A 19,091-nucleotide genomic window follows, 5' to 3' on the forward strand; every position below is an offset into this window, starting at 1 on the left:
GAGTTTCCCCAATGAGGGGGACGGAGAAATCATTAGCAGACTCCCTGCATGAATAAAGTTGGCCAGTTTGGAACCAGCAGAGAGAGGAGTTAGCTGCAAGGGAAGTTTCTGCTGTTGTATATATATATATGTTATTGTAAATAAATGTTATTTCTTTGTATCCTGAAGACTCGTGCTTGTTTCTTTGTGGCCCTCACAAAACTGGCGACGAGGGTTAAAGTGAATAGCTGTCTACACTGCTGAAGCCACTTCCCTGGATTTTTGTTGGACACAGGTTGGAAGTTGTTTTCTATCACACCATGCCTCTGTATGGGTGTTTGGATGTTTTTGATGCTGCGCTGGAAAGCTGGAACCAGTACGCATAAAGGATGCGTTACTATTTCCGATGATGTGGAGATGCCGGCGTTGGACTGGGGTGAGCACAGTAAGAAGTCTTACAACACCAGGTTAAAGTCCAACAGGTTTGTTTCAATCACTAGCTTTCTGAGCGCAGCTCCTTCCTCAGGCTCCGAAAGCTAGTGATTGAAACAAACCTGTTGGACTTTAACCTGGTGTTGTAAGACTTCTTACTATTTCCGGGCAAACAATATCACCGAAAATGAGTGCCAGGTGGTCATATTGCTCACCGCCTGCGGCCCGCATATGTTTGGGGTGATTAGGAGCCTTACGTACTCAGCTGAACCGGACACCAAAACGTTTGATGAACTTGTAAACTTAATGGGGCAACATTTTAACCCAACCCTATCCACGATAGTCCAACGTTACCGGTTTAATACCGCTGAGAGGACCCCAGGAGAATCCCTTGCCGACTTTCTATCCGGGCTACGCAGGATTGCAGAGTACTGTGACTATGGTGAGACCTTATCAGAAATGTTACGCGACCGTTTGGTTTGCTGTATTAACAATGCGGCCACCCAGAGAAAGTTGTTAGCCGAGCCAACATTGACTTTTCAGCAGGCCATTCAAGTAGTATTGTCCCGAGAGAGCGCAGAACGAGGAGTGCAGGAGCTACAGGGAATGGAGGTGCATGCCTTGGGGTGCAGCCCCTTCCGTCCGAAAGCTTCCCCCTGCACCCCTGCAGTACCTTGGGCGAGGCGACGTCCGGATCGACACCAGTGGCCGCCGGACATTCCTCCCCGAAGGTAGCCCACTCCAGAACCAATGGATGTGGAGCCATGTCCGTGTCAGACTTGTAGGTGCCGACCCCGTCGTGGGGGCACCAGAGGCGCCGTCGTTCCGATCGAAACTGGGGCCAGCCCAGGGGCCGTACCTTTCATTTGGATGAACCTGCGGCGACTACTCCCGAGGACGTGGAGACGGAGGACGACTGCCTGCAGCTGCATTGTGTCGCAGCTCCCCGTGTGGCCCCCATTAAAGTGACAGTACGGGTCAATGGTTACCCGCTTGAGATGGAGTTGGACACAGGCGCAGTGGTCTCCGTGATCATCCAGAGGACATTCGACCGCATCAAGCAGGGTATACAGACCCTTTCATTAACTGACACACAGGCCAGGTTGGCCACCTACACGGGAGAACCATTGGACATTGCAGGAACTACGATGACCACTGTTGTTTATGGACGCCAGGAGGGGCTTTTCCCACTTATTGTGGTGCGCGGCCATGGGCCCAGCCTGTTGGGTTGGGACTGGTTGCGCCATTTGCAGTGGCAGCACATCCTCCAAACAGTTTCTGGAGGGTTGACTGAGGTGCTAGGACGATACCCAGATGTATTCCAGCCTGGTTTGGGGAAAATAAAAGGGGCTGTAGCCCGTATCCAAGTCGAACCAGGAGCCACGCCGCGCTATTTCCAGGCGCGCCCGGTGCCTTACGCTTTGCTCAAGAAGGTAGAAAGGAAGCTCATGCGTTTGGAGACTTTGGGTATCATCAGGCCCGTCCGTTTCGCTGACTGGGCAGCACCAATTGTACCTGTAATGAAACCAGATGCCACAGTTTGCTTGTGCGGCGACTATAAACTTACAGTGAATACGGCTTCCTGACTCGACCGATACCCAATGCCTCGCATAGAGGATCTCTACACGAAGCTTGCAGCCGGACTCTCGTTCACAAAATTAGATATGAGTCACGCCTACCTACAGTTGGAGCTGGACCCCGCCTCCCAGCCATATGTAACAATTAATACACACCGGGGCCTGTATGAATATACACGTTTGCCCTTTGGAGTATCCTCTGCCTGCGCTATTTTTCAACGCGTTATGGAGGGCATTTTGAGAGGTTTACCACGTGTTGCTGTCTACTTGGATGACGTTTTGATCACAGGGACGTCGGAGCAGGAACATCTGGAAAATTTGGAGGCTGTCCTTAGACGCTTTTCGGAGGCTGGAGTCCGTTTACGTCGCACAAAGTGCGTTTTTCAGATGAAGGAAGTAGTCTACCTGGGCTATCGGATGGACCGCGAAAGTTTGCACCCCGTCGCAGAGAAGGTGCGCGCGATTCAACAGGCCCACGCCCCGACTGACACTTAATCTTCGTTCGTTTCTCGGCCTCGTAAACTATTACGGAAAGTTTCTCCCCAATCTGGCAACTACGCTGGCCCCGTTGCACCTTCTGCTAAAGAAGAATCACACCTGGGTTTGGGGTCAGGCTCAAGAAACCGCTTTCCGGCGGGTAAAACAACAATTGTCGTCGTCTGGGTTACTAACCCACTATGATCCTGAAAAGCCTTTGTTCGACACATGTGATGCATCCCCGTATGGTATTGGGGCTGTCCTGTCCCACAAGATGGAGAACGGGGCCAAGCGGCTGATAGCTTTCTCCTCCCGCACACTGACTGCAGCGGAAAAAAAGTAGACACAAATCGAGAAGGAGGGCCTGGCAGTGGTCTTTGCGGTGAAACGTTTCCACCATTACGTATATGGCCGCCACTCCACTATCGTGACTGATCATAAGCCTCTCCTGGGACTTTTCAGAGAGGATAAGCCAATACCGCCCATTGCTTCCGCACGGATCCAGCTTTGTTGCTCGCTGCTTATGAGTATTCTCTGGAGCACAAACCAGGAACCCAGATAGGGAATGCCGATGCACTGAGCCGATTGCCTTTATCGACCGGCCGCATGTCGACCTTCACGACCGGGGAGGTGGTTGCAACCCTAAATTTTATGGACACCTTGCCTGTCACGGCATCACAGATCCGTGAGTGGACCCAGACGGAGCCAGCCCTGTCAAAGATTTGGCACATAGTCCTGTATGGAGGGCAGCATAGGCAGCTCCCAAGCAAGTTGCGGGCATTTTCCTCCAAGCTGTCCGAAGTCAGCGTGGAAGACGGCATCCTTTTGTAGGGGACGCGTGTGATTGTCCCGGAAAAAGGACAGGGGCTGATACTGAGAGACTTGCACAATGGGCATCCAGGTGTGACCAAAATGAAAATGTTGGCCCGGAGTTATGTCTGGTGGCCAGGCCTCGACACCGACATTGAGAAGGTGGCCCAAAACTGCTCTATTTGCCAGGAGCATCAGAAGCTTCCACCGGCCGCGCCCCTATATCACTGGGAATAGCCAGGGCGGCCTTGGGCGTGCTTGCATGCGGATTTCGCAGGCCCTTTTCAAGGATCCATGTTCCTGCTATTAATTGACGCCCAGTCTAAATGGCTAGAGGTGCATAAGATGGGAGGCACAACGTCCTGCACAACAATCGAGAAGATGCGTTTGTCTTTCAGTACGCATGGCCTCCCCGAGGTGCTGGTCACGGACAACGGCACTCCGTTCACAAGTGAGGAGTTTGCGAGGTTCATGAAGATGAACGGCATACGCCACATCCGCACTGCCCCTTACCACCCGGCTTCAAATGGGTTGGCGGAGCGCGCAGTACAGACATTTAAACGAGGCCTCAAGAAGCAGTCTTCCGGGGCGATGGACACGAGACTGGCTCGTTTTTTGTTTTCCTATAAGACCACCCCGCATGCGGTGACTGGGGTAGCTCCTGCAGAACTCCTAATGGGCCGGAGACTTCGCACCCGCCTTAGCATGGTCTTCCCGGACATTGGCGCAAAAGTACGCCGCACACAAGAACGGCAGGGACATGATTTTTCTCAGCATCGGCCGATTCGGCAGTTTACGCCCGGTTACCCAGTGTTTGTTCGGAATTTTGCTGGTGGTGCCCAGTGAGTCCCTGGCATAATCTTTCGCCAAATGGGCCCTATCTCTTACCAGGTGCAAGCCCAGGGTCGTCTCCAGCGCAAACATGTAGACCATGTTCGGTCCAGAAGACTATCACTTCCAAAGATTCCCCTCCCAGGAGCTCATTTCTACAGCCACAGAGACCAGACACAATGGAAAGTATTCCTCACAATCTTCCTCTGGTGCCACACTCAAAGCCTGCGCAGGTCGTGACAGAACCACGTGGAGATAAAGACGCCGCGATGATGGAGGCAGCAGACTCTGACTCCGAGATGGAGACAAAAGGCACCTCAGAGGGGGAATCCTCGGGCCCACGGATCATGGATGGACAACCGTTGCGCCGTTCATTACGGAAGCGCCGGTCTCCATCTCGTTACACACCGCCCGATCCAGAGCCTCGTGCCTGTGGCAAAACGAGTCTGACGCCCTCCTTCACCAGGGTCTTCGGTGGATTCCTTGGACTTTGGGGGGGGGGGGGGGAGGGATGTTATAACCTGCCTGCTTACCATTGGCTGGGGACTAATGACAATCCCACAATCCTGTGGGAGTATGAGTTTCCCCAATGAGGGGGGGCAGAGAAATCATTAGCAGACTCCCTGCATAAATAAAGCTGGCCAGTTTGGAACCAGCAGAGAGAGAGGAGTTAGCTGCAAGGGAAGTTGCTGCTGTTGTATATATATATATATATATATATATATATATATATGTTATTGTAAATAAATGTTATTTCTTTGTATCCTGAAAACTCGTGCTGGATTCTTTGTGGCCCTCACAAAAGTAAATGTTTTATTTCTTGTTGATAAAACTAATTAGCGGTCCCGTGACTCTGTTCCTCCACTTTTTATTTTTTTTAAATATAAGTTACGGTCTTTTGATCTTTTAAGGTCTTCTTGTCCAGTTTACATGTCAACTGGGATCGGAACACCTGCTATTCCACAGCGACAACTATTACATTTAAAACAAAACTTACCCACTGCCCAAGATTCCTGCGTGGAACCTCCTTCGCTCAGCGCATTCGAATTTTGGTAAGGGGTGTTAAGGCATTTGACCCGGAATTGGGTGAAGATTTTCCAAGCATTGCTAAAACAGGATTTATGTAAGGGGTCTAACACCTGCTTCAACTGGTCACCAGACTCTTGAAACAAAAACTGCCTCACCCAATATCCAGTCATAGTTTGTGGAATGTCTACGGGTCACCAAAATTGGCTCTTGCTGCAGCTGCTTTATGGCTTTAAGATCAATGCAACAAGGTCCAATGTCTACTCTGTTTATTGTGAATAGCTTTGAAGTAACTAGAATGAGCTATAAAAACACAAGCCTTTCTTTTACCTTTTTTAGCTTCTTAAGGTGGTTCTCCGTCTCTGCTGTTTCTGTCATTTTACTATTTGACTTCTCAACTTTTTCCATTTTTCCCTGGGCAAAGACAGATGTAAAGTCACTATTTAATAATTCCACTATTTCAGTTGTCCTAGATTTCCAGCTTGCTTCATCAATTGTAAGTGGAACAATATTTTCTTTAATTTAAGCACACACAAACATTTCTTATGTTGCCCTCAGTCATCACTTATTTCACATTTTTCTTAGCATTTAACCTACCTTTATTCCAGTTTTCTTAGAATTACTTAATTATCCTGCCTATCTGTTTTCTTTGACCCCAATACTTCCCTTTAACATCCCCAATTAATAGGGCTCTGACAAAATAGATTTTTGCCATTGTTGTATCTTTCATATATTTAATATTTCTGTACTGCTTGGATCAATGTGCAGTGTTAGGTCACTATCTTGCAAGGTCCCTCAAGGGCGAGATGATCACATCCGTCCAGGTTATCAATATTTCATACGTGTGTAAATTTGATGAAAAGAGGAAACAATAGGGAGCCTCAATTAGCTGGAATTGTTCCATCCATTGACAAGCATTGAGGCGGTGAATGGTCATTGTTTACATTCATAATTGATAGACATTTCGGTTTAATTAAATCATGCAAGGTATGCATGCAAGCACAAAGAAAGATGGCTGTAGTTTTTGGAGGTCAGTTACCTCGGGGTAGTGTCCCAGGCCCAACTATCTTCAGCTGCTTCATCAATGATCTTCCCTCCATCACAAGGTCAGAAGTGGGGATGTTTGCTGATGACTGCACAATGTTCAGCAACATTCCCAACTCCTCAGATACTGAAGCATGTCCAAATGCAAGAAGACGTGAACAACATCCAGGCTTGGCTTGACAAGTGGTAAGTAACATTCGTGCAACACAAATTATAGGCAATGCCCATCTCCAACAAGGGAGAATCTAACTATCGCCGCTTGAGATTTCCAGTGGCGGCCATGAAGTGAGTGGTTGCACACAAGGCAGCACCGGTTCGAAGGCGTGGATTTGAGATCTTTTTACCCGAAAATGGGACAATATTGATGGGAAAATGTAGCTGAAGGTGTGGAGGAGGAGTTCTCCGGAATGACATGTCTGCTGATTATCAGACCTGGCAGAAGAAGGTTAAAGACCTGGCCAAGAATTGGAAGAGACCAGTGGTGCAGCAACAATTAGAAAGATGGAGTCGGAAGGGTTGTTGCATGTTGGAAAACCCCAGATGGAGCAGCTGATGGTGTTTATTAGAGAGGAGTTTTGCCAACAAAGAAAGGAGATGCAGGAAGATCAGTCGAAGGCCATCGAAGGAGTGGTTGCACCCTTGAAAGGCTCGAAGGAGTCGAAAAGTGCTTGGAGGCACAGGAGTCGCAGATCTGGGAGATGGGAGGAGAATAAGGTCCAAATGTACCAGGACACTGGAGTGCAGCTGGCAAAAAAAGCGTGCTGGGTTTAACAGGGCCAAGATGTCCAAGGTTCGGGGTGCTGTGCCTGGAGAAACTGTTGGTGACCTTTGAAGGACAGGAGTACTATTTTGCAACCCCAGAAGAGGTCAATGGCTTTATTAAAGAGCATAAATTGGGGGACAAGCGAACTTTGATGAGAGACGGAGGATTTGGCACAACGGATCTCAGAGGCTGTGGGTAGTGTGGGGGATAGAGGGTGTGGGGGATTTTCTTTCTTCTTGGGTGGGGGGGGATTTCATTGTGGGGATTATTTGTTAAGGGGTAATAAGTTTGTAAGGGGGTAATTGCCACCAGTGGTGGTGTTTATTTTTTGTAGGAGGTGACCTGTGGTTTTGAATGTATCTTTGTTTGAGTGGGGGAGGGGGAGGTCCACAGGGAGTTGTCTACACAGATCAGGGTGGATGAAAGGTGGGATGGAGGAGCCTTCAGGAAGGAGCTGCCATGCTGGCAGGTAATGCTGATGAATGGGAGCCAAGGGGAGGGTGGCCAAGGGTAGGGTGGGGAGGAGGGGGGGAGGGGGATGCAACGTAGCAGTTTGTGAAGGTTGACATCACAGCAAAGCAGTGACCTGATTGACTGGCAAGGAAAGTGCTCCAATTAGCAGTTGCTGGGAGAAATTTAACTCTTCGTGTGTTGGTGAGTATTGTGATTGGTAAGTAAAATCTTTATTCCTTTCACTTATTTATTATTTGATACTATATTTGTAATCAGTTAAGGTAAAGGGTAAAAATGGCAGGAGATCCCAGACCCGTGTTATGCTCCTCGTGCACAATGTGGGAGTTCAGGTACACGGCCGATGCCCCGACTTCTTCATGTGCGGGAAGTGTGTCCAGCTGCAGCTCCTGTTAGACCGCATGATGGCTCTGGAGCTGCGGATGGACTCACTTTGGAGCACCCGCGATGCTGAGGAGGTCGTGGATAGCACGTTCAGTGAGTTGGTCACACCGCAGATTAGGATTGGTGACGGAGACAGGGAATGGGTGACCAAAAGGCAGAGAAAGAGCAGGAAGGCAGTGCAGGTGTCCCCTGCGGTCATCTCCCTCCAAAACAGGTATACCATTTTGGATACTGTTGGGGGAGATGTCTCACCAGGGGAAGGCAGTAGTAGCCAGGCTCATGGCTCATTGGGGCAGCAGGGTAGCATGGTGGTTAGCATAAATGCTTCACAGCTCCAGGGTCCCAGGTTCGATTCCCGGCTGGGTCACTGTCTGTGTGAAGTCTGCACGTCCTCCCCCTGTGTGCGTGGGTTTCCTCCGGGTGCTCCGGTTTCCTCCCACAGTCCAAAGATGTGCGGGTTAGGTGGATTGGCCATGCTAAATTGCCCGTAGTGTCCTAATAAAAGTAAGGTTAAGGGGGGGGTTGTTGGGTTACGGGTATAGGGTGGATACGTGGGTTTGAGTAGGGTGATCATAGCACAACATTGAGGGCCGAAGGGCCTGTTCTGTGCTGTACTGTTCTATATGTTCTTCTATATGTTCTATTAAGGAGGGCACGATGGAGGATTCGAGCACTGAGGCAATATGGGTGGAGCTGAGAAATAGGAAGGGTGCAGTAACATTGTTGGGACTTTACTACAGGACTCCTACAAGCGAGCATGAAGTAGAGGTACAAATATGCAGACAGATTATAGAAAAATGTAGGAGCAATAGGGTGGTTGTGATGGGAGATTTTAACTTCCCCAACATTGAATGGGATTCGTGTAGTGTTGGAGGCGTAGATGGAGCAGAGTTTGTAAGGAGCATCCAGGAGAGTTTTTTAGAGCAGTATGTAAATAGTCCAACTCGGGAAGGGGCCATACTGGACCTGGTATTGGGGAATGATCCCGGTCAGGTGGTTGATGTTTCAGTCGGTGATTACTTTGGGAATAACGATCACAATTCCGTAAGTTTTAGAATACTCATGGACAAGGACAGGAAGGGTCCAAAAGGAAGAGTGCTAAATTGGGGAAAGGCAGAGTATAACAAAATTCGGCAGGAGCTAGGGAATGTGGATTGGGAGCAGCTGTTTAAGGGTAAATCCACATTTGAAATGTGGAAGTCTTTTAAGGAAAGGTTGATTAGAGTGCAGGACAGACATGTTCCTGTGAAAATGAAAGATAGAAATGGCAAGATTAGGGAACCATGGATGATGGGTGAAATTGTGAGACTAGCTAAAATGAAAAAGGAAGCATACATAGGATCGAGGCAACTCAAAACTGATGAAGCTTTGGAGGAATATCGGGAAAGTAGGACAAATCTCAAACGCGCAATAAAGAGGGCTAAAAGGGGTCATGAAATATCTTTGGCTAACAGGGTTAAGGAAAATCCCAAAGCATTTTATTCGTATGTAAGGAGCAAGAGGGTACCTAGAGAAAGGATTGGCCCACTTAAAGACAAAAGAGGAAATTTATGCGTGGACTCAGATGAAATGGGTGAGATTCTTAATGAGTACTTTGCATCGGTATTCACAAAGGAGAGGGACAAGACGGATGTTGAGGCTAGGGATGGATGTTTAAATACTCTTGGTCAAGTTGTCATACGGAAGGGGGACGTTTTGGGTATTCTAAAAGACATTAAGGTGGACAAGTCCCCAGGACCGGATGGGATCTATCCCAGGTTACTGAGGGAAGCGAGGGTCGAAATAGCTGGGGCCTTAACCGTCATCTTTGCAGCATCCTTGGGCACGGGTGAGGTCCCGGAGGACTGGAGAATTGCTAATGTTGTCCCTTTGTTTAAGAAGGGTAGCAGGGATAATCCAGGGAATTATAGACCTGTGAGCTTGACGTCAGTGGTAGGCAAACTGTTGGAGAAGATACTGAGGTATAGGATCTATTCACATCTGGAAGAAAATAGACTTATCAGTGATAGGCAGCATGGTTTTGTGCAGGGAAGGTCATGCCTCACAAACCTAATAGAATTCTTTGAGGAAGTGACAAAGTTAATTGATGAGGGAAGGGCTGTAGATGTCGTATACATGAACTTTAGTAAGGCGTTTGATAAGGTTTCTCATGGCAGGTTGATGGAAAAAGTGAAGTCGTATGGGGTTCAGGGTGTACTAGTTAGATGGGTAAAGAACTGGCTGGGCAACAGGAGACAGAGAGTAGTGGTGGAAGGGAGTGTCTCAAAATGGAGAAGGGTGACTAGTGGTGTTCCACAGGAATCCGTGCTCGTTGTTTGTGATCTACATAAATGACCTGGAGGAAGGTATAGGTGGTCCGATTAGCAAGTTTGCAGATGATACTAAGATTGGTGGAGTTGCAGATAGCGAGGAGGACTGTCAGAGAATACAACAAAATATAGATAGATTGGAGAGTTGGGCAGATAAATGGCAGATGGAATTCAATCCAGGCAAATGCGAGGTGATGCATTTTGGAAGATCAAATTCAAGAGTGGACTATATGGTCAATGGAAGGGTCTTGGGGAAAATTGATGTGCAGAGAGATCTGGGAGTTTAGGTCCATTGTACCCTGAAGGTGGCAACGCAGGTCGATAGAGTGGTCAAGAAGGCATACAGCATGCTTGCCCTCCTCGGACACGGTATTGAGTACAAGAGTTGGCAGGTCATGTTACAGTTGTATAGGACTTTGGTTCGGCCACATTTGGAATACTGCGTGCAGTTCTGGTCACCACATTACCAGAAGGATGTGGATGCCTTGGAGAGGGTGCAGAGGAGGTTCACCAGGATGTTGCCTGGTATGGAAGGTGCTAGCTATGAAGAAAGGTTGAGTAGATTAGGATTTTTTTCATTGGAAAGACGGAGATTGAGGGGGGACCTGATTGAGGTCTACAAAATTATGAGAGGTATGGACAGGGTGGATAGCAACAAGCCTTTCCCAAGAGTGGGGGTGTCAGTTACAAGGGGTCACGATTTCAAAGTGAGAGGGGGAAAGTTTAAGGGAGATGTGCGTGGAAAGTTTTTTACGCAGAGGGTGGTGGGTGCCTGGAACGCTTTACCAGGGGAGGTGGTAGAGGCGGGCACGATAGCATCTTTTAAGAAGCATCTAGACAGGTATATGAATGGGCGGGAACAGAGGGAAGTAGATCTTGGAAAATAGGAGACAGGTTTAGATAAAGGATCTGGATCGGTGCAGGCTGGGAGGGCCGAAGTAACATCGTTAGTCACATCGTTCCTGTGCTGTAATTTTCTTTGTTCTTTGTTCTTGTTCTTTGAGATAGTTGAGGTTGACAGGGAATATTCGAGGGACCCCACCGTGGAGGGATTGGTGAAGAGAAAGAAATTACAGGGGAAGTTTGATAGTTGACGATGGGAAGGGGTGTTGGGTCGCTACGGGGAGGGCGAGGGGGGTGAAGTATAAATATGAAGAGTAAGGACAGGAAATTAGGAGGTAGTTTCGGAGCTTGGGAGGATAAATGAGGCATTCAGGGAGTATCATGAGAAATTGTAGAGGGCCGATCTGGAGGGTGAGGAAAGGGATATGGGGCGGTTCTTGGATGGGTTGGAATTCCCACACCTGGATGTGGAGAAGAGGCAGGCGCTAGAGGAGCCATTAGGGTTGAGAGAGGTGATGGAAAGCATAAGAGGGATGAAGTCGGAGAAGACCCAGGTCCTAGACGGTTACCTGGTGCAGTTTTATAAGAATTTTAAGGCAGAGTTGGCACCACATTTACAGTTGTCCCCTTACAAACTTTAGCGAGACGTTGGAGAACGGGGACCTGCCGGAGACAATGACACAAGCGATGATCACGCAAATTCCGAAGAAAGGGAAGGACCCGCTAGAGTGTGGTCATGCAGGCCCATAACATTGTTGAATACGGACCTGAAAGTGTTGGCTCAGGTAGTGGCAGGGAAGATGGAAGGGGGTGGTTGCAGAGGACCAAACGGGCATCGGGAAGGGTAGGCAACTCACAAATCATATAAGGCAATTATTGAATGTGATCATAATCCCGTCGAGAGGACGGGATCCGGAGGTGGAAGGGTTTCAGTTCGAAGCTGTACTTGAGTTTCAATCTGCTGAATGAACTCTGGTGGTCATTCCTCAGAGTTGATAGAACGTGATAAAGCATCAGCAATTATCAAATCTTTGCCCGAAGTATTGAGCTTCAATCTGCTGAATGAACTGATGAATGAATGTGCTGGTAGCACAGCGGTTAGCACAGTTACTTCATGAAAATGAAAATGAAATGAAATGAAAATCGCTTATTGTCACGAGTAGGCTTCAATGAAGTTACTGTGAAAAGCCCCTAGTCGCCACATTCAGGCGCCTGTCCGGGGAGGCTGGTACGGGAATCGAACAGTGCTGCTGGCCTGCTTGGTCTGCTTTAAAAGCCAGCGATTTAGCTGAGTGAGCTAAACCAGCCCCTTCGCCCCCTTCACAGCTCCAGGGTCCCAGTTTTGATTCCCGGCTTGGGTCACTGTCTGTGTGGAGTCTGCACATTCTCCCCTTGTCTGCTTAGGTTTCCTCCTGGTACTCCGGTTTCCTCCTACAAGTCCCAAAAGACATGCTTGTTGGCATTGGACAGTCTGAATTCTCCCTCCTTATACCTGGGCAGGCGCCGGAATGTGGTGACTAGGGGCTTTTCACAGTAACTTCACTGCAGTGTGAATGTAAGACTACTGTGACACTAAAAAAGAATTTTAAAAAAATTAAAGCTTACTCTCGGTAATTGAGATACCCACCCTAGTGGTTGAGCCTATGCTCCGCAAGGGACTTGGAGAAGACGAGCACTCCCATTCCATAGGCCCCGTGCAGGATCTTTCAGTGCTGTCAAAGGAATCTTGGTGAGTTCCTACAGTGCATCTTGTAGATGCTGCCACTGTGTGCTTTTGGCGGATGGAGTGAATATTTGTGGATGGGGTGCCAATCAAGTGGGCTGCTTTGTCCTGGATGGTGTCAAGTTTCTGATGTGTTGCTGGAACTGCAGTCATCCAGGCAAGAGGAAAGTATTCCGTGCATTCGAACTTGTGCATTATTGATGGTACACAGGCTTTGGCGGGTCAACAAGTAAGCTACTCGTAGTACAATTCCTAGCCTTTGACCTGCTCTCTTAGCTACAGTATTTATATGATTAGTCCAGTTACGTTCCTAGTTAAAGGTCACCCGTGGATGATGTTTGTAAGGGATTCAGTGATGGTAATGCCATTGAATGGCAAGGGGCGATAGGATTTTAAAAAATGTATCTTATTCCAAACATATTGAAAAATGCAAAAGCATTAATAATCTGGCGGGACTTCGGCCCATCGCGAGCCGGAGAATCGCCGCAGGGGCCTCGCCGATCGGAGTGGCGAGATTCCCGCCCCCGCCAATTTCTGGGTGGCGGAGAATCTCTGCCACGGCGGGGGCAGGATTTTCGGCAGCCCCAGGCGATTCTCCGACCCTGCTGGGGGTCGGAGAATTTCGCCCCTGATTCTTGAATGTGAAACCTGTCTGTCAACACAACCAATTAACTCACAGTAAAGAAACACTTCTACCTCATGATCTTGAGAAGATTCCATGGTCAAAGGTTGGAATCGATTTATTTCACTTTCGTGGTCATGATTATATTCTAATCATTGATTATTTCTCAAAATATCCCGAAGTAACCAAATTGTCAGACTCAAATCCATGATCAAGGCAACAAAATAAATTTTTGCTTGACACGGGATACCCTGCAAGTCATGACAGAAAACAGACATTGTTTTGATAGCTATGAGGGGACAAAATTTGTTAAAGCATACAATTTTACTCACATAACTTCAAGTCCTCTCTTGATTCTGATATGTACCTAGCTTTATTAAATTACAGAGCTACTTCTCTAGCAACTGGTTTATCTCCTGCTCAACTATTGATGAACAGAACATTGCATACAACTCTTCAATGCATAAGACTTCCTGATCCAAATCATCAGCTAGTCATCAAGAAAATGCAACATCAAAACAATCTTCAGGAGAAATACTACAATCAGCATGCGACAACACTGGAACCACTGAATCCAGGTGAACAAGTGAGGATTCACATTCCCACTGGAGGATGGTCCGCTCTTGCTAAGGTAATAAGTCAAGCAGCATCTCGTTCATACATCATTCAGTCGAATGACGGTTGGATCGGTAGAAGAAATCACAGGGCACTTCTGAAAGTTCAATCTTCCAGTACGTTATTTCCTGATGAAAGTTTATTTTGTACTACAATAACATCTTTCAAGATACCAGGTGACTTCCAGAAGACGTTCATGACTTCTACCACTCCACTTACTGGATTGAGAAGATCGTCCAGAATAAGAAAGAAACCAGAGTTAACTTGTGAAAAACACAAATAAACTGTTTGAATAATTTTTTGTTACTCACTTGTTAACTTTGCATACATATCAGTGCATTCTGTACGAATGTTATACATTTTTTTCTTCAGTCATGTAGAAAATAAATGTCTAAAAAAAAGGCAATGCAATGATATGGAAAGTACAGTGTAGTAAAGGGTTAACATCAGATACTATGTGTAAATCAAACACCAGATGGTGTTACTAAGTTATTGTATATAAGGCAGCATCTCTAGGAATTCAGGGAGAACATGATGAGAAGCTGATGAGAGCAGAGTGAGAATTCATTTTAGAGATATAGCACGGGGTCAAGGTATAGTGTAGTTTAATAGTTAGAGAGACTATTGATTGCTGTACTACAGATTCAGTATTATTAGTTCAGTATCTGTTACTCAGTAAAGTGTGCGCACCTAATCAAGTTTAGTAGTGTAAAATAATTTGATTTGATTCAAACTCCTTTGGAGTGATTCTCCAAACCCGCGGCAGAATGTCCACACTGTTGTAAACGCTGTCGCGTTTTATGACAGGCCGCTGCCAGGACTAATTCTGGTTCGTTACGTTCCAGCTGCCGATCCCAGCGTGAACTGTGCACCGTGGGATCTGCGCATGCGCAGTGGTGCCGGCACCAATGAGCGCATGCGCAGTGGCCTCCTTCAATGCGCCGGCCCCGACGCAACATGGCGCATGTACTACAGGATCTGGTGCGTAGGAAAGGAGGCCCCCAGCCAGAGAAGCTGGCCCGCCGATTGGCAGGGCCCGATCTCGGGCCAGGCCACATCGGAGACCCCCCCCCCCCCCAGGGTCGGACACCCTCCCCTCCACAGGCCACCCCTCGACCCTTCCACACCGACTTTCCACCGGCTGAGAGCAGGTTAGAACGGCGCCGGCGGGACTCTGTTTTCTTTTCACGGCTGTTCAGCCCATCCGAGCGGAGAATCGGCGGGACGGCTGCGTAGAGTGGCCCGTGACCAGCGCCGTGCCAACTACTCCGGCGCCAATGGTGCCGATTCTCTGCAGAGCGGAGAATCGTGTGCCGCGTCGGGGTGGCATGGGTCGATCATGGGGATTCTCCGGCCCGGCCAGGGCTGGAGAATCCTGCCCCTTATTTTTAGATTCTTTGTCAACACTACATATCTGGCTATCTTGGAGGAAAAGGCAAGGAACATAACAGGCTCTAGTATGGGATGTTGAATATTAACAGTACATTGGCCCAGATTATTGTGGAGTCATGAAGATCCTGCGGACTTTCCAAAATGGCAGGCTGGACCCATATCCACCCACCATTTCTGCCAGATCATATTTTTGCCAGTAGGGAAAAGGGAATGAATGGGGACTAACTCACATGAGGGAAATCCAAACATGGCAGGGCCATTTGAACTTGTGCTGGGTTCAAATTTGCCCCATTTTCATTGCAGCAAGGGCCTTAACCTGCTATGTAGAAGTTAGAATACATGTAGGTCTGCACAGCTGTCAAATGGTGAAGTTCTTTCAAATCCCAGCCTGCTACAAATGTAAATCAAAAACTGCCCGTGTCAATGAGAGGGCAGAATATTCCTAAAAAATGTCAACGTGTCAGGTTCTGACGGAAAAATGGTGGGTTTCTCCCCGGAACCACAGTTAGGTTTTCACTCCAGATCATCTGACATTCAAAAAGAAAAGCAAGGAGGGTGTTTTCTGCTATCACTCTGATGGGGCAGGGCCTCAGAGAAGCGGTAAGCCCTTTAAAGGACACCCCAATCTCAAAGTGAAGTTCAACAAGATCCCTCCCCCCACTAACATCAGGAACCCTTCCACCACTCCATGGTTGGGAAGCCTGCCCGCAACCTTACCACACAGGCATTAGGGTGATCTGACACCCCCAACCCCACATTCACCTGAGGAAGGAGCACTGCTCCGAAAGCTAGTGATTTGAAACCACCTGGTGTTGTAAGACTCCTTATTGTCCACATCCTCAGGCACAGTTCCCCCCTCCCCAACATAATGGGACTCTCCCAAAGGGGCTCCTTTGAGGACCTGCCCCTGACATTGCCGAATTGGAACTGCAAGGTTGGCACTGCCAGAAGGGAGTGCCGGAGGGCTGTGCCAGAACGCTGCCAGGCCTTGCTGCTCACCACCCAAGGACTATATTCGCCACCGGGCACCCGGTGTGCACATCACGACTGGTTCCTGTTTTTCAAAACCAGTAATGATTCCCATCAGCGCAGTGGAACATCTGACAACCTCTGAAGTAAAGGCATTAAGCAGTTTCTGAATATTAAAATTCATGCAAATTAATGGTAATCAGGTCCACGTCAATTAGGTTGCCTGCAAGGGGCGGGGAAGATTTCAAACTGAGATCTCTCCAACTCAAATCCCGTTATGGCCCTCTTGCAAGAGTTAACTGGTATAAAAGGATTTGCGCCTGTGGCGAATGGGCCCTAGAAACTCCACCCAAAATCTGGTCAAACAGTTACAGCATCTGTTTGTGATATTACTCAGGGGGTATTATTATGCCTTTATTAATGCTTGTCTAATTTTCATAACCTATCATAACTTATAATTTTCCAAGCAGGAGTGAACTTCAGTATGATTGACAGTTTACAGAGATTATTAACGGATTAGCTGACTTTGATGTGACGTTATGTTTTTATGGATGATTAAGTACGAGAGGCGATTTAAAAATTTTGAATTGTCTTTGATGAATAAGAGTGTTGTTTGATACAGTGAAGATCGCAATAGACACATAAAATTTTATTTTATTTCATCTCAACATGGCTCTTGATGTCTGCCAATTGTTGATACTGGGTGAGCTGTCAGTAGTTCACCTTAAGTTCACATTGAGGGAAATAAAGGCAATGCGGGACATGGGTTGGCATGAAGCCTAGAGGCATGGAGCATGAGATGGCATGGAGGGTACCAGGGCTCAAGGAGTGTGGGCAGGAGCTGATAGGATGGGTATGAAGGGCGATTGGAGGCATGGGTTGATATGACAGAGAAGGAGAATGGATGGGAGGGTGAGAGGGTGTTTTGAGATTAATTCTAGAGAGCCAAAATAAGAGCAAACAACTGGGGCGAATTCCCAAAGAACTGAGTCATGCCCTCACCCTGGCACTTAGCAGCTCCTGTGGACGACTCCAATTGGAGGGTGGTGGGCCTAACTACATCCTACATCTGCACCCCCCCCCCCCCCCCGCCGCCCCCGCCCCTCACCATCCCCAGCCACCACCAGCACACACACACCCCCAATCTGCACAATAAAGATCCCGTCACTTGGGGCCTTTCTCCTGGGGCATGTAGGAAATTTATTGACTCGGCTAACTGTCCAAGGAATGAAAATCTAGGCCTTTGTGAGCTTTGAAGAAAGGAACATGTTTTTGATTGGTTGGAGCCCTGTTGGATTGACATCTGTTAGAGAAAAATGGGATTATTCAGCTATATGGTCTCAGCATCAATCAGTTCATCAACACTTTAGGCTGGAATGATTACTTGACAGACTAGTATCTGACAAAATGACTCTCAGTGCTTCTAACTGATGGTTTGGCTTCTGAATTGTTCAGTCTAAGCCTCCAAAATGGCTTCCACATTGAAATTTGACAACACGTAGATGAAGCATGCTGCATACCTGGATAAAGGTACTTTTTAAAACCAAAGCAATGATGTATCAATTATATCTTTTCAGCAAATGTTATTCCATCAAAGATTGCCCAGCTCTATAGTACCAGAATTGCTGCTATTTTCCATCTGTTCTCTCCTTTAAAGCAGATGACAAAACTAAGACCCTATGGCATTTCACTTAATGCAAGATATATGAAAAATGTAGCACTTGGTCAGATTATTGGATTAAAATTTGGTCTGAGATAAGTTCTTGTCAGACGTCTTTGAATCTATGTGCTCTACTGAACTTAATTTTATTTTAATCTTTACTGGTCTTCGGCAAAGCTAATTAACTGCATCGGCACTCAAATAGAATATTCTTTAGGTTCTTGTTGGGGTTGAATATAAGGACATAAGAAATAGAAGCAGGAGTAGGTCATTTGATCCCTTGAGTCTGCTCTCCCATTTAAAAATATTATGGCTGATCTGATTATGGTCTTAACTCCACTGTACTTCACAAGTCTTGATGCCCTTGTAAATTCGAACTCTGCCTCACTCAGCCTTGAATATATTTAATGATCCAGCCTCCACCGCTTTCTGACCTTGAGAATTACAGAGCTTAACAATCCTCTGTAAGAGGAAATTCTTCCTCATCGCCATCTTAAATAGGAGACCTCTTACTCTGAAACTGTGCCCTCTAGTCTAGACACCTGTCAAGTCCTCTAAGGACCATGGACGGGATTCTCCGCAGCCCTGCGACGAAATCACTGTTTGGTGGGGGAGCGGGTAGATCAAGTACCGGGGGGGACCTTATGGGTGGTCGGGTGGGTGATCGGGCATGTTATATGCAGTGGCACGGGGCCGATCGTTGGAACCTTCTTTCCTCATCCAGGTCCTCTGGGTAAGTCCGCCATCGCGTTCAGCGCGGCTGCCTGAGGCTGCCGCCGTGCGCATGTGCGGACTCGGAACTGGAAGTGCGGGGCCCGTATCCAAAGCTAAAGCTGCAAGAAGCACTCCGGGGCCCTGCCAGCCCCCTGCAGGTCGGTGAATAGCTGCGAATATTTTTAAGGAATCTCCAGAGTAAAACTCCAGCGTTTTTACGCTGGCGTGGGGACGTAGCCCCATTTTTGGAGAATCCAGCCCCATATGTGCCTCGGGTAGCTCTCATTCTTTCATTCTCTGAAATTAAGTTGGACTTCCGGTGACGGGGATATGCTGAGAAGTAACACTCTCCTCCCGCGAACCTGAAAAAAATGGCACTTTTTGCCCAAAGAAATGCCTGCAAACAAAGCAAATTATCCCCACACCGCCAACAAAACGAAGACAGAAGGA

General features: G+C 47.7%; 1 protein-coding gene across 8 annotated transcripts in view; it reads right to left on the bottom strand.

The window, feature by feature from the left end:
- The window catches only part of LOC119967321 (calcipressin-2-like), a 296,070-nt gene that overhangs the window by 63,522 nt on the left and 213,457 nt on the right, over positions 1-19,091 (bottom strand). For 4 of the 8 annotated variants that reach the window (XM_038799697.1, XM_038799711.1, XM_038799754.1 and 1 more), the window contains one exon: positions 5,463-5,546. The exons of the other annotated variants lie outside the window; for them this stretch is intronic. In XM_038799697.1, the coding sequence (XP_038655625.1) occupies positions 5,463-5,546 (84 nt within the window). The remainder of the gene's footprint in view (positions 1-5,462; positions 5,547-19,091) is intronic. 8 annotated transcript variants of the gene reach the window in all.

This window comes from Scyliorhinus canicula, chromosome 1 (assembly GCF_902713615.1).
Source record: "Scyliorhinus canicula chromosome 1, sScyCan1.1, whole genome shotgun sequence".
Taxonomy (NCBI): domain Eukaryota; kingdom Metazoa; phylum Chordata; class Chondrichthyes; order Carcharhiniformes; family Scyliorhinidae; genus Scyliorhinus; species Scyliorhinus canicula.